Source organism: Pocillopora verrucosa, chromosome 3, assembly GCF_036669915.1.
Source record: "Pocillopora verrucosa isolate sample1 chromosome 3, ASM3666991v2, whole genome shotgun sequence".
Taxonomy (NCBI): domain Eukaryota; kingdom Metazoa; phylum Cnidaria; class Anthozoa; order Scleractinia; family Pocilloporidae; genus Pocillopora; species Pocillopora verrucosa.
Window position 1 is genome coordinate 19,441,089 of NC_089314.1, and position 16,322 is coordinate 19,457,410.

At 40.5% G+C, this 16,322-nt stretch overlaps 2 protein-coding genes across 2 annotated transcripts; one reads left to right on the forward strand and one right to left on the reverse strand.

The window, feature by feature from the left end:
* Positions 1-778: 778 nt before the first annotated feature.
* LOC131794191 (uncharacterized) lies at positions 779-4,603 on the reverse strand. Its single transcript, XM_059111711.2, has one exon. The coding sequence runs from the start codon at positions 4,389-4,391 to the stop codon at positions 1,824-1,826; it is 2,568 nt and encodes an 855-aa protein (XP_058967694.1). The 5' UTR covers positions 4,392-4,603; the 3' UTR covers positions 779-1,823.
* A 4,186-nt stretch (positions 4,604-8,789) lies between these two features.
* Positions 8,790-13,303, forward strand: LOC131794366 (uncharacterized). Its single transcript, XM_059111895.2, has one exon. It carries the CDS (start codon positions 8,865-8,867, stop codon positions 12,294-12,296), a length of 3,432 nt encoding a protein of 1,143 aa, XP_058967878.2. The 5' UTR covers positions 8,790-8,864; the 3' UTR covers positions 12,297-13,303.
* Positions 13,304-16,322: the final 3,019 nt, after the last annotated feature.

The following is a 16,322-nucleotide window of genomic DNA, read 5'->3' on the forward strand; positions in this document are numbered from 1 at the left end:
CGATATAATTGTGTGAGAGAAAACGCAGTGCGCCTAAGATGTGACTCGATAACCAAATGTTTACCAGACCGTTTTTAACAAAAGTCGCTGGCTTTTTTTGTATTGAGGTCATGATCAAGACAATTGAAAGATGACAATTTTCAAAACAACAGTAGGCACGCGTTAATATAAGCTATAGTCTAGAATTTTCGATGAACATCAGTGCTGTCTCAGCCTTGACAACTTTATTTGGCTCTATGGATTGCCTTCGGTCTCAGCAAAAATGATCTGTCAATTCAGCAATTAAACTTATACCTTTCAAAACAACAAGGAATACTGGGATCTCATTCCAAGCTGAAACGCTGCTGAATGCCTCAAAGGTCAAATAAACAGTTGTCAAACCGAGTAAAAACCTTTATTCGGCTCTCTGAATTTCCTTTAATCAACTTTCATCAACCGTCGAAAGGCTTTCTTGCCAGACAAACATAATATTTCGCATTGTCAACTTAACAACCTAGATCTTTCAAAGACACACTATGACCTTAATCAAAGCTTAATTGCTGTTGATTGCGTAATCGGTTGGTTTAACTGTTGTCAAATCAAGTAATCACTTCACTCTGATTATCCAGTAGAGTTCCTTAGGCAAGGGGTAGCTTGGAAATGCTATACTTAGCGTGGGGAGGGGAGGGAGGGGTCTGCTACATGTTTCCAGGCTCCGCATTCTTTCTGCATTTTACTCAAGACAGATCAGCTGACGCTAAACCTCTCTTAGAACGGCGGATTTTAAGGCCTGTTGCACGGGGTTTGCCATCGGAAGAGTGGCGAATTTTTGCAGCGCAATCAACTGCCCTAAGCATTCGAGCTCAAGTGGCTGACGTATAGATGATTCTCAAATCCTTCCCTGCGGCAAAATTTATTATTTTAAAAAGCACTTTGAATGAGATTTAAATCGTCGTTATCATTTCATTCATAGTTGAAGCTATGTCGTTTTTTGGACGCCGTGTAACATGATTATAAAGGTAAACTTCTCGAGAGATGTTTACCAAACTAACCTTATATCAATTTTATATCAAGTTATGAATGAGATGAAATTTACTGCACAAATAAATATCACTTACAGTCGATTATTGTTGTTTGACATGATTGAGTAATTCATGTCAAAAGTCAACCATAACAAATGGCTCTTCAATTAGGGGCAGCCCATAAAATATGCAGGTCAAAATGCACGAATTTTGCCCTTTACAAGCACTGAGAAAATTGTAAGCGTCTAATTCTTGCTGTTGGCGTACAAGTAGAATATTCATGCTAATTATGATTTGGCTCAAATGAATCACGCGATCCAGCTTCGAATCGGAAAGATTGCTCCAATCATCAAGAGGCACCAAGAAAAATTCTCATGTGCACATGCTCAAGGATATTGATCACACAGCATTTCATTTCTATATGTTTTCTCACAATTTTTTATCTTTTTTGGCCATTTTATAAGGTTGGTTTTTTTCTTAGTTCCAAAGCCATATCACATTTGATAAGGCTGGCAATTCGCTGGCCTGTTATGAAAGGATCTTTAACCTTCAGCTGGATCCTTGAGCCACTGCGCAGTAACTACGTTTTATACATCGGTTGGCAAGAATTAACTATACACTCTGAACAAAAACGTCATAACCGGTATGGGGTCAAGTTGCTGTTTGTGGCCATTTAACGGAGATAACCCGACAGATTTCCAGCAGAAATATCTACTCTACGCATTTCGTTAGGGCAATAAAATGTGTGAGTTTTCAAAACTTGAAGTTTGCATCAGCGGCGAAGGTTTTAAATAAGCCAATTCATGATGCAATGTGGTCCGATCAGTGTAGCTGTGGTCTCCAACCTGCAATGAATTTGAGGAGTTTCAAACGATGGAAGCGATCTATTTCAATCGACTCCATGGCTTCTTCATCCAAGCAGACGAGCATGTTTCCATCGACTTGGCGTTCACTGAAAATATCCTCAAATTTCTTCATATTTAAAGCGTTTAGACACTTCAACACATCAGTGACACTTAGAGCACTTAGGTCTTGTGGAATGACAAAGTCTGAGTTTCGGTCATCATTGACAGCCGTCTTTGGTTTCTTTTCAAGTGAAGGTGTTACTGAATCAGAATGGACGCCTGAAGTGCTCTTAGCTTTCATCGAATCCGTTGGAGAGAGGTTGCTACCATCTCGAGGCCGTCTAGGAGAAGGTTGAGGTCTTCCCCTGGGTAATGGATCAGAATGCAAATCGCTGATCTTATCTTGTGATGGATTTCCTTTCTTAAGTACTGAGGAGTACAGAGGTTCTTTAATGTGCTTCAGCCGTGGGGGAATGGGTGGTGATTCCTTCTCCTTTTCGATACTTTCTGGTTCTAGTAGACCTGTCGGACCTGTAGCTGATTTTGGTTCATCTTTTCTAATAGAGCAATTGTCCCTTCTCTCCAAGGGCTCGGTTTTGGAATCAATTTTACTTGCATTGACTTTTGACACCTCGACGCCAACCTCCTTTTTGTTTGTTACTGCTTCACGCCCTCTTGTGGGACCGACAACTGCTTTCGTTTGCATCTTTACATTTTCGTAAAAGTCATCCTTTTCAGGAGGTTCTGGTGGAATAATTTTCTTTAGACTGGTGCCAACGAATGGGATCTTGTTGTCAAGGACGTAATGTCTTCCTTTTGGATCTTCTCTCTCTTTCAAAAGAGGATCACGAGAGGAGAGATGAAATCCATCTCCACAACTTCTTTGTGAAGAAGGAAGGGATGGGAGTGCATCGTCACTTCCTCGTTTTCCTTCTGAGTGATTTGAAAGGTTTAGGTTTGAAGGAGCATCATACTCCATCTCCTCGGATTCATAAAAGGGCGCTTTGGAAGTCGTTGAAGTTAACCTCGCTGGCAAATGATTCATGTTCAATGACTTGCTAGCATGGCTGTCAAAATTTAATTCTTGGACGTCATAAGGGCTACTTTCAGTTTCATTGCTTTCTGTTTTCCTTCCAAATGTTTTCATCCTTGGGCATGTCTTATAGGTAGGCGAAAGTTTCGGAATCTGTAACGAAACCACTTCGACGTGACCTTGAAAGCCATGATCTTCCCCGCTTTGAGCCTGCAAGTGTAATAGGTTATTTAAATTCTGTTTCGATACTCGCTCAATGTTCCAGTCACTTGCTCTTCTTGTCAATGACGGCGGACGTTTTTTCACTTTTTGAGGCAGTGTACGAAACTGTAACTCGTCATAAAGGTTGTCTTCGCTTGGTAGTTCCAAATTGCTAACAGTTCTTGAAAATGTCCAGTTTCCTTTTCTTGGTAGCCTCTCGCTTTGGCTTCTAATTACTCTTTTGGAGGGCGCCGGGGAGTATGTGTTGTGGCGTGCACCCAGCCCCGCTAACTGCGTGATTTTCCTCGCTTCATCACCACATTTATTGTTATTTTCAAATCCAACTCTCATTTTTGATTGAGACGATCCTTGTGGATCTCTGAGGCCAGACATATCTTCGTACTCGTTCTCCTCTACTGCGATCAATTCACTGTCGTAATTTCCAGTTTCGTTCCTTTCGCTCGATATGAAATCTAGTTTGTTACCTGGTGCCCCAGTTTTAGATTCCATTCTCAAAGGCACAACGTTAATTGGTAGAGTTTTGGGAAATGAAAACTTTGAAGGTATACCATCCACCTCCATTGAAGCTAGCACAATAGAATCTGCTAAAATTCCCTTTAATTTAAGAACGCTATTGGACAGATGACGTAGGCTCTTAACTATTCTTGTTGTTGGCCTCTCTCTGGGGTTTCCTTCTCCCTTATTTAAATTTCTGTCCGTACTATAGTCGATAAAATTCATCACCACATAGACAGGAAGCTTGTACTTCTTCACAAACTTGCTAAGAGGCAACTCCTCGCCGTTCCAAAGTGGTAGAAATTTTGCTTGGCAACTAGCAGGGACTTTAATTAGAGGTTTTCCCTTATCACTGACAATTTTGAAGGCCAGAAAGGTCTCACGAGAATTTTTCCTCTCTATCCTCAGCTTGTCCCCTTGCCTGATGATACTTTCGAAGTTTGGATCAGTCTCGACGACACGAACAAACTTTACCATAGAACTCTCTAGGATCAGGTCTGCAAGGGTGAGATTTTGTTCAAATGTAGCCTCTGCGACGCGCTCCACGCCAAATGGATCCCGAAGCGGGATGTGAATGTCTTCGCCATCTTTATCTTCAAATATTGCCGTTTCGACACTTTCTAAAGATAACAAATTACACTCAGTGCCAGCACCGATAGTTTTACTCTGGTATTCGTCAAAATATCCTTCTTGAAAGGTGACTGTTTGTGGAAGTGGAAACTTTCCCACGAAATCTTTCAGTGAAAAAGAGTTGGCGCTCAGCGAAACGAGTTCACTCCGTTGCTGGTCCGACATAGCAAACTAAGCCCTTAGATGAAACGAAATGCAGAGTCTGTCGTCCTTGCTCAGCCAACGTGGCATCGGTGACATGGAAAGACAAGTATTGAATCCCTTCAAACAGTTTAAAAAAATCTGTCGATTGAACTTCCGATTAAATTGAAACTTGTTACTTGTCTCGGTCAATCTAATTTCCAACCCTTTATGACACATGTACAGACTTCTTTGCTGTTGCAGAGTTATACAACCAATTGATGTCGTTTAGAAACTGAAATATAATAAACAGCTTTTTCGAACCTCTTTAGCTTGACATCAGTATGAAAATACACTTTTGAGACCCGAGATACGTTGGCTATCTTTCTTCATTGAATTATGGAAATAAACTGGTTTTTTTTTCATGCTTTTCTACTAAATGTTTATTTTACCCTACTTTGTTCCCCTATAGATCTTACAATTGCATTTTTCGCCGCACTTCTAAATATATATTTTATTTTTTAATATGATTCAACGAAACACGAAACTGAATGTTTACGGACAGGCTTTGCTTTCTGCGTAGAAGCATTTACAAAACTTTAACCTTCATGGCCCAGACAGCGTGGTTGGCTATTAATTTCATGATATCGGTGGATTTTGTCGGTAGGATCCCGTGGGGTCCCGTCATTTTAGAGACCAAACGTAGGGTTCCAGGGATCAAAGCCCCTGGGAACAAGGTCCCCGGCAACAAGGCCCCGAGATACTTTTTACGACTGAATTACTTAATTATTTCGGTTCACCAACTTGGTCGTCGTCTTAAATTAGCTTATTTTTCTTTAGTTTTTTACGCGAAATGAAATAAGACTGTCGGTTTGGTTTCACATCCTCTATCAATTACCAAAACTGGCAAAAAATGCGAACATTTCACATGCCCTTATTCAGGTTACTCCAAAATTGTTTTGTGAAACCTTCGATTGTCAACTGAAATTCTTTGCAGGACTCGAATATTTCACCAATGGAAATATTCGCACACAAGCACACACTCACACCTCAAGCGCTAACTTATAATAAATCACAAAATACTTGTTTAAAACGTGATACTTTTCCAGAAGAGGGTCAATATCAATTTCAAAGGTCAATTTCCCACAGAAGTTTTTTGATCCAACATCCTTTTCTACTGATACAAGTAAAGAATGCCGTTCTGTCAGAATTTAATCCATTTGACAAATATTAAACTTCCTGAAGATCAATTTCTTTGTTAATTTTTGTCTCGAAAAGGAAGTTCAACCACGGTAAGATTGACACTAATCTTAAAATCAGGATGTCTTATCTTTTTGGCACTCTCACAGTCTAGGGAGCAGTTTCCTTAGTTCAGTTTCCTACCTATCTTTGTAGGCTTTCGCTAAGAATTAGGTTTCACCAAGAGGCCATTTCCGTTGTAAAGGCTCCAAACTCCCAGTATCTGTCCGCTTGAAAGAGTATCAAAATTGCAGTTACAAGCGTTATGAATGATTGCTCTTGGTCGTCATTAGTTCACCGCGTGAAACGAGCGGGCATTACTTGGAAAACAATGAAAATGTTTCGATTCTAGAACGATTTCGGCTACAAGTATCGGATTTTCCAGTAAGCAATACGTTTGTTATACTATGTGCAGCATCACTGTATTCTTAATAAAGCGGCGAAGCTTACACAGTTCAGTCTCGTTATCGAACAACGAACCCCTTCATGACTGAAATTCTGTAAACTGCTTACGCGTCGGTTACTTCACACGAAGTTGGCTGATGCTGGTGACAGCTCTTTCGTTTCATCAATAGCGCCGTTTCGCCCGCGTCAAATGTCTGAATACTAGAAAAGCTGATTTCCTACTCGTGGTGATCATTTAAAAATCCAAGGGTTTCCCGATAAAATATTCTCATCAAACAATTTGGTGGGGTTTTGAAAACAGTGCTAAGAATTGGCATGTATAAACGAAAGCACGAGATGGAAAGCGAATTACTAAAACATTCAAAAATGGTTCACTCTAAGTGATGTTATAGACATGCACTTTGTTGTTAAGACGATTACCTAAAATTGCCATCAGAATCTCGCGTCATTGATCAAAAAAAATATTTATTCTTGACTCTTCCAAATAAACAGATTGGAAACGTCTTTCGAAAAACAATAAAATACATTAATATTTAAAGTATACGTATTACAAAGTACTCGATGGCCTGTGTCATTATGCTTTGAAGAAAACAATACAACTCGTTCCGCGTAATAAATTAGAATTACACATCACCTATTTATAAATCTCGTGCGTTTTAAGTCTTAAAGTGCGCCGACCTTACTAATTGGCTAATATAACCTAGCTTCCCGCTATTGTTGTCCTTAAAATATGCTTGAGCGAGTCGCATATACTAATTTTTCAACTATTGATTGTGCACACAACGGCTCAAAAACGACTATTTACGATGGTGAGCTACTCAATAAGAACTTTTCTTTTTAAAGAAAGCTCACCCCGACACGTGTGCCTAGTTTCAGTTTCATTGTATTCTTGATAGCTTACGAACCTTGCATCCGCTTCACTTAATGAAATTGCCACTTAAAAGGACATAAAGCAAAATAAATTCATCAACAACAAATATGCAAAATACAATCTTGCGCCATTTTGACATCGTCGTCCGATATTAGCGGCTCTACAGCGATGAGCATCATAGGAATTCCTAACTGCTATAAGCATATCTTGCTCATAGTGAAAGCTTGCAGACATAAAATCTAGTTCCCCGAATTTCCGAACATATCTTTGTCGACAAATTAAAAAAAGAGAGATAATTTACGGACATAAAGATATTCGTCATGGGGCTATAATTCAGATTAAAAAGACTGACGAAGCATGTGCATCCAGTATCTGTTCATTTAATTACATACAGTTCAATGGGGAGATGGTTGCTCGCTTAATAAAGGTTATAGTGGATAGAGGTATTATAATAAACCATAAAACACGCCATTTTATGCCCTAATTGATTACTTAAAGTATAAAACCTCGCTCAAAACTGCGATTTAAAGTTTCTTGAGATTTTTCTTAGTTTTAATTGTTGTTCCGCTGTAAGTGACCGTTCAATGCGCGTGGAAGACAACACTCGCAGGCCTTTGGGACATACTTAAGGGTCTCCGCTTAGTACAGGGTGACCGCTGAATACGATATCGCCTAATACAGGTTCGATTGTAGTTCTTTCCATAGCTACTTAAGAGCTTATTTACCCGACGAAAATAAGCTAATGGCAACAAATATTTTTAAACATTTAAAATTGTTTCTTCTTTCAATCGATAATCCTTATATTCCTCGATTGCGTTGTGATATCGAAACGAAATATGCATCCTAGCTGCGAAATGTGCTTCACGGCGGGGAATCTTTAGAGGATGTAATTAACATATAAATAAATACAACACAACGCATTAGGGATTGTACTGATTGAGCCATGGCCAAAATAAGGTACAGACCCGAGATTTGGGAATAATTCACGGTATCTTCCATTTTTGGCTTCAAACATTTGGTATGTGCTTTACTTTAACGTCACAACGGCAAAGGCTGTCAAAATTTGTCAATCAGTGCAAGCTATTCCTTGTTCCTGTTCGCACCCAGACAGTGTAATATGATGCGTTTGACGTTGGTCGGTTCGTCATCTACTTAAGTTTTACGAAAGGAGCATAAAAAGTTAAAAAATTAATATTGTTACGAGCAGCGAGCGAGAACACCCACTCGTGGTAACTTACATTAACCCTATAGAGAGCATAAATAAAGAATAAAACAAAACAATTTAGCTTGGAAAAAATTGAAAAGGTGTCGTCAAGAGACTATAAACTGCTCTTTGTGTTGTACATGAAATGTGATGCGATGTTTGTCACACAATATGAAATACTAACTGTCCGTTTGTGAGTCACAGCATCTCTCGAAAGTTCGAAAACCTTCCCCGCGGCCACTTCCTCCAGGGAAAGTCCCTGGATACTGATGGCAAACATCATAATGGTATCGGAATTTGAAAAACTCACAGAATATAAGAGATTCTTCAACACCCTTAAAGAACAAGGTTGTTTTGTACTGCGCATCAACAAACTGAATCATTCTCAAGGAATTTTGAAAAGTTTAAGAAAACTAAAAAGCTTGCATTAACAAAACGCGTGACAACTGGTCACACATAACTAGTGAATAACATGATCTAGAGTGTCCCACTCCAGTATTATAGGAGTACTAGTTCACAGGGAGGAAAAGACGAGCATCAAACTTCAAACCAATGTTTTACTCCAGTGGCTGAATGAGTCGGATATATCGAATATCTTGGAGAACTTGATAAAACTATTTATAGGCATGGGCCCATTTCCCTTCTTGGCGTGTCATTAACGATAAAACCACAAAGATGACCTTTCAGTTCACCTGACTTCCTTTTATTATGCGACGGACCTGCAATTGCTCGTTGACATTCGACACGCCTCAACTAGAACATTACAATTCCTTCTTTGTGATTAGAAGAAAAAGTTCCGATGGACTCCGTCAGTAAAGTTGTTCCCGTCGATCTATCGACGTATCTTCGATGCTATGGCTCGACTCTCCCCAAGGTAGTCAAGATCACAGAGGGTTTTTATGGAGAAGACACTTTAGAGGCTGACCAAATACTCGTTATCTACAAAGTCGAGAAGCAGAAAATGCTAATAGGCCTTGATCACTACAAACAAGAAGTTTGTATACCACGAAATTCGAAACGGAAAGTTTTGCTTCTTCCACCCGGGAGTGAAGAAGAATACAACTCATTACAAGAATTATTCGATGTTCATCGGACGACGTATTTCCGCGTTTTAGAAGACATTCCTTCGCATGGAATTTCTTCAGAAACAACGCTGATTCTGTTAGGCGGCCGACCTATTCGTAACAACTCCGTGAAATGTGAACTGATTGGTTTGCATAACTCCAAGGAAATTTTTCTACCAATTCAACTAAGAGGTAAATTTCAGCCGCTCTTGGATGCGAGGGAGTACTACCTGGAAGAGGTTCTTGAGCAGTTTCAGGTTCCTGTCAACATTCGATTTGTTTATCAATCACAAGCGAATACTGATCCAGGCCGTGGACTCTTGACAAATCCGGGGAATGTGTGTCTAACCAAAGAAACCGAAGTAGAAATGGTGTTTGCAGCTTTGCCTGATGATCAATTGTCCCTGTATGTTTTCCCAAGAACACTAGAAATTTATGTCAGTTGTGGTTTCAGACTCACGGCAGACACAAGCAAAAAGATCAAAGCATGCAGACAGAGTCTTGCAGAGAACGAAAAATCATTAAAACGACTTGACAGAATAATTGCTAGTTCTGCATTTTTAAGCGCCTTCCCAGTTAGATGCTTTGAATTGGAATCGCTCCAACCCCCGTCAGTAGCACTGATTCCGAAGAAGACGAAAACAACCGGCGTAAAACCTGAAGAGACAGCCATGACGAAAGAACCAGAGCGTGACCGTTCACAATCAGAGTGCATCTCAGAATCTTTGTGTCAAGATGAAGACGACTATGAAAACATAGAAATTGAATGGAATACTGTTAAGAGTGTTGATTCGGAAACTTTAGAAAAGGTCGCAGATGAGGCTCCACCTCTTCCCCCAAAGACTCTCCGCCAAGCAAAACCACCGTTGATAAACTCGGACGTCACGCAAATTCAAAGCCCTGAAACTAACTGGAAACCGGTTCCCAAACCAAGGAAGCGTCTCAATGCCATGTCGTTGCGGTGTCAGGATGACTCCAACGACGAACCTGTGTCTTCACAAACACAAGACTCAAGCTCAGGTCATGATTTAACCGGGAGGTCTGTATCTTCGCAGTCCAGCAGTTCCTCTGGAAATGATGACTATGAGCGCGGCCCTGACTTGCCACCCAAGCCCCTTTTTCTTAGAGCTTTGGACACAAGTGAAGAAAGAAATGCTGCTTTAGGCGAAAGTCCACCACCTCTACCTCCAAGACCGGTTAATTCAGCATTGGCTGAAGATTTGGCCTACTTAGTGGTTGACGTCACGGACTGGGAAGCAGTTGAAGAGAGAGCTCTGTACACCGATCCCATGGATGATGGGAAAAGTTTTGTACCAGGTGGTGTTTGTCAACTGAACGACGACGACAACACCTATGTTGATATGAAATGTAAGGATTCAGGATTGGCTGAAAAGTACCCAAACGAGGCTTCTTCTGACTCTGATCAGGATGGAACGGACATTTATGAAGAAGTGGAAAGAAATGCTGAGTGCACATCAGTTGAAGAAAAGGTCACAAAAATAGTGGAGGACTATTCTGTTTACACGAATGCAAGAGATGATGGACAGGTCTTCAGACTCCATGATGCCGAACATTTGACTTGTCCACTGAATGACGAACCAAAGTACCTTGAAATGAAACCAGACCGTCAAAACCTGGAAGACCGGAAAACATACCATGAGGTTGCAGATTGCACTGATTCCAATGCAGCGTGTCTTTTAAACCACGGCGAGAATCCTGAACTCGGAGATGGTGGTAGAAGAGATAAAGCCAAGGCACCAACAAGTTTCGACAATCAGAGTAAGGTAAAAGAGGCATCTTACCAGGAGATGGAAGGGCCCCAAGAAACTTCAGAAAAGAAGAAAACGGCAGCGATTGAGACGGCAACAAATATTTCTGGTACACAACCAAGACCTGTTGTCACCAAAACACGTCATCACACAGCGATTGCTACCAATCAGAGGGATGAGAGGAATTTCATCATTTCCAGCCCAAACGAAGATGATTTTATGGATTTTAAGGATATCCAACGGCATTTCAAACTCATGAATGAACTAAGGAAAGTTAATGCGAGGGTAGCCGATTTAGAAAAACAAGTCGCAACAAAAGAAGAGCTGAAACTAGTAGAAGCCCATAAGCAGCAATTACCAGCTGGTAACGCCTCACAACTTAAGCGCGATGAAGATTCGAAAAAAACGAAGAGCAACACCCATGACAAAAATCACAATGACCTCGACTCCGCCAAACCATTTTGTGAACATTCACAAAGAAAAGCCAAATTACACAAAAAAGAAAATTCTATAGGGAAAATGCAGACTAAACAAACAGGACTGCCCTCAACCCTAAACCTGAACTTTGGTCCTCTGAGGGCGAAGCTTGATCGAGGAGATTATTCCATTAGTCCCCAAGGGCAGGGAATAATTGACAAATTCCCCACCCATAACTCCAACGACGAAGAAGATCAGGTCTACGAAGAAATTCCTGAGAACATGAGCTGTGGGAATTCAAAGCGTAATCAAGATGATTGTTCCAATACTCTCCCACGCCACGTCGAAAAAGAAAAACCCTATAATTCAGATTCGGACGATGACGACGATTACGAAGAATGTTGCGACCGACATTTTATCAATCAAGAACCAAAAATGCTGCACAAAAACTTTGATGAAGAAGAATTTGCATACTGTGATATGAATGATATACCCTATCAGTCAAAACAGGTCGAAAAAGAAAAACCCTATAGTTCAGATTTGGACGATGACGACGATTACGAAGAATGTTGCGACAGACATTATATCAATCACGAACCCCAAATGTCGCTCAAAAACTTTGATGAGGACGAATTTGCATACTGTGATATAAATGATGAACCCTATCAGTATGTGGAAACTAATCGAGTCAGTGAGAGAGTGGACGATGAAGACAGACTTGGTGTAATCTCCTCCAAAACTGTAGAGGTGACAAAAGGCGACCGAGTATCGCGTTATCTGCAGCTTGACAACCCTAGCGAGGAGGAAGATTCTGTTTATGTTAATGTCGAAGATGAAGAAAGTGATTCAGACCAACTCAAACAGAATGTGCTTCAAATAACGGACAAAAGAAAGAGAGAGGCCACGTCTGAAAAAATTACTGGCGAACAAGAAACCCGTAACTTACATGAACTACTTGTATCAGAACTCCCAAGTGTGTGATATCCCCTCGCTGGGTAACCGTCCCCTGGAGTATGCAGAGCAGGTTATGTAACTCTTTGACGTTTAATTACTAAGCGAGAAGATATTGAGTAAATACTCAGTATTAAATAATTTGTTATGATGTGACCGAAGTGAAATCTTTCGAAGTACATGAACAACCACGTCAAGATACTACAAACTTTTGTGAACACCTTAACTTTTCGATCGGTATTCATAAAGTTTGCTGTGTTTGGCTCTGATGGGGGGTGGGGATGTGCAAAAGTGACGGTAGAAGACTAGCAAACTATTTTGTATTAGTAATAGATTCTTTTTAACTAGAGTGCTTTCTTTTCGATTTCATATATAATACATATGTGTTATTAACCAAAAAGCGTGACGTCGAGATGGCCGAACATTAGCAAAGTTCTATTTATGCGTTGTTAGGGACCGAGAACAATTCGAAGTCTGCAAAAACGTACAGAAAAAGCGAGGCTAATTTCCTGCCATCTTAGTCGAACAAGCTTGGTTAATAAAGAATTTATTACATAGCAAAAAAATCGATTTCACGGAAATCAAGAATAACTTCTTTATTTCAAGAGCCGGAAAAAATAGACCTGCGTTAGTAGGGCAATAAAATCATAGCATTTGTATTGACTATCTGCAGCTGCTTTTTGCGACTCCATCGCCGACATTGTCAAAAAATCATGAACTTTGTAAGTCCGCTCCAATGCGCGGCGCAATCTTCTCCTTGCGCGGGATCAAGAGCGACGGTATACCGAAATGATACCGAAACGATTCGAAGCTTTGTTGAGCTCTCTCCAAATCACTTTTTAGGATTAAACTACTATTTCTAGAGTCGTTTTATGTCTTTCAATGTGATGATTTCGTTGTGGAACGATTGTGATTAGATTTCTTTGCTCTGTAGAAAAACTGTGGACTTCTTGAGAAAATGAAATGGAGCGGCGTTTCCTCTCGGTGAAGAAACTCATCAGATAATTTAAGAATTTTAAAATAAACAAACAAATGTACTACGCTTCAGAGCACGCGTGGATCTTAGCCAACATAATTTTAAATGCGTTGAAACCGCCGAACTTTCTCCCGCAACACGAAGCCGCAGAAGCCTTCACTTGGGCTTAGCTCTTACGTTCGTAAAAAGTAAGGAAGTCCTCCCGAAGCGAGAAGACCGACGGTATACCGAAACGATTCGAAGTTTTGTCGAGCTCTCTCCAAAACACTTTTTAAAATTAAACAACTAATTCTGGAGACGTTTTATATCTTTTACTGTGATGAATTTGTGGGATTCGTTTTGTGGTTTATACTGGCTTATAGCCAGTAACGCACTCTGCTGTACTGAGTGACTAAGTTATTTTGGAACGCTTCGTAAGCTTTTGGAGCAATCTCACAAAGTAAGACCGAAATCACCTCGAGATTTACTTAAATTCTTTAAATCGATCTTCACCTTTAAGATATAAATTAAAATTTTTAACGCGTTAAACTGAACTTTCTCCTGTAATGATCCTTGTAACAAAGACAAAAAGATAAGATAATGAAATGTTATCATTGCAAACTTCTAATTGTTTTTGAACGTGTCAACATCTTTGACAATATTAAACTGGAAGTATTTGATTTCTTTTAATATCTTTTTTAGCTTCGTACTTCCCTTGACCTGAGGACTAAAAGGGGCCATTTCCTGCTTTCACAGGAATATTGTCAATATATCTTTTACATTTCTCGCTGTAACTCGCGGTCAGAAGGGACATTAGAAGAAACAGCTACGGAAACGTTTCAGTTTCACGGAATTATAAGGGATCTAGAGTTTTAAATATCACGTCAGACTCAAACCAATGACTTTAGATGTAGCCTCGTGACCTCATAAGTCTACTATCGCGAGCCGAAGGATCAATTCACAAAGCCTAATACGGTAATTTCAGGACCACAGGAAACCTCATTGTTTTGTTTAAGTGTATATATCAGTCAGCAATCTGTCCTTGTAATTAATTTTGGACAAATGTCAAGACTTCTTTTCTATCCGTTATCCGGAGTTTGACTCGACGTCTACCAAATGAACCCATTCGAACACCGAAAGAGGTATACGCCTTCGTTTCGACTGAACACAAGTTATTTACAATGGAGTTCGGTGGGCCAGCAAATGCTGTAAACCTTAAAACATTTCTTCAGTGTTATGGCTCTGCTCTTCCCATAGCAGTCAATATCGTAGAAGGATATTTTGGGCCTGATGTTGACGAAACGCTTGAAGTAGACCACGTACTCGTTATATACAAAGTCGAGAAGGAAAAAATGATTGTTGCGATCGATCAGTTCAATCGAGAGCTTTGTGTGTCGAAGAATTCAAAAACCAAGATTCAGCTTATTCCTTCAGGGTGCCACAAAAAATACTGTTCAATAAGAGAGTTATGCACTGGATATCAAACGAAGAATTTCCGTGTTCTGGAGGACATTCCTTCGGTTGGAATCAATTCAGAAACAACACTGATAATTTTAAAGAGCGACAAATTTCATAGTAACCTCGTGAAATGCCTAATAAGTCGCATGGATAGTTTTGAAGAGGTTTTGCTGCCACTAGAACTATCAGGGACATTTCAGCCGCTCTTAGGCGCAAGAGAATACCAGCTAGAGGAGGTTATGGCCAACTATCCACTGCCAGTGAGTGTTCGATTTGTTTCTCTAGAAGACGACTACTTCGAAGCTTGCACCCGACATTTATCAAACTTGGGAAACATCGATTTAAGGGGCGAAAGAGAAGTTGAAATGGTGTTTGCAGCTTCGATTGATAACCTTTATTCGCTAAGCGTGTTCCCAAAAACATTAGACATTAAAGTTGGTTGCGGGTTTAAAGTCACGGAAGAAACAAGTGAAAAGATCAAACATTGCAGACAGCATCTTGCGGTGTCTGAGAAAGCGTTGGATCGACTCGACAGACTTAAAGCCAACTCTTTTTATTTCACAACATATCCCGTCATACATTTCAATCTCGAGCTACTTCAATCTCCTTCGCTTTCAAAACCCGAAAAAACTGAAAACAAAACGTTAGTGAACAAAACAAATGAAAGAACTGAAGGTCTTTGTGTAAACACCAAACTGGAAACAGAGCGTAAATACGGAAGGTCAGGGTCCTCGTCACAGTCTTCCTCTGAAGCTGAAAGAGACTATGAAAACTTTGAAATTGACAAAAAATTGAACGACGAAATGTCAAAGGCGGACGAGGAAGCCCATGATGCCGTCTTCAATCTTCATCATAAGATGTCTCACAACGCAAGATCAACGCCACACGACGTCACGCAACACACGACGTCATACAACGCGCGACACCACGCAGCACACGACGTCACGGAGGAAAGCCATCCTCTAGCTCGTCGTCGTCCAATTCCCACGCCTAGAAAGCGCGTTGGCACAGGAAATGAGGTGCCGGGAGATAATAACAACAGCGTTGTGGATCCATCACCGAAAACGCAAATCTACCACTTCTCTGACTCGGAATGGTCATTGTTGTGTAGAAGTTCCTCAGAAGATGATTCCGACGATGCTTGCCCCGAGCTACCACCAAAACATGAATTTCTAAGAAAAACATTATCACCACCACCACCACCATTGCCCCCAAGGACTCCTCCGTGTGGTGAGGGTTTGGCATACTTAGTAACTGACGTTACTGACTGGAAAGGAGTTGAGCAAAGACACCTGAGGACAAAGCGGAGTGCGGCCATTAAGCAGGATGCGAGCAATGATGATTACTACATTGATGTTATCGCCGATGACGTGTATACAGAAGTCAAAGATGATGGACGTGTTTTTAGATTAGTTGATCTAGAACCTAATGATCAATCCTTTAATTATTCACTGGAAACAGAAGAAGTATACATTTTTATGGAAGACCAGCGAGGTAAAGAAACGGATGGAATACAGCCCAACGTAGAGAACTTTCAAGAAGAGTATTATCTCGAGCCTGTTGATATGAGGGTTCCTGAGGATGCACCTATCGCAACACAAGAAACGGAAAGAGCTGGTGATACCGTGACACAATTCGAAAAA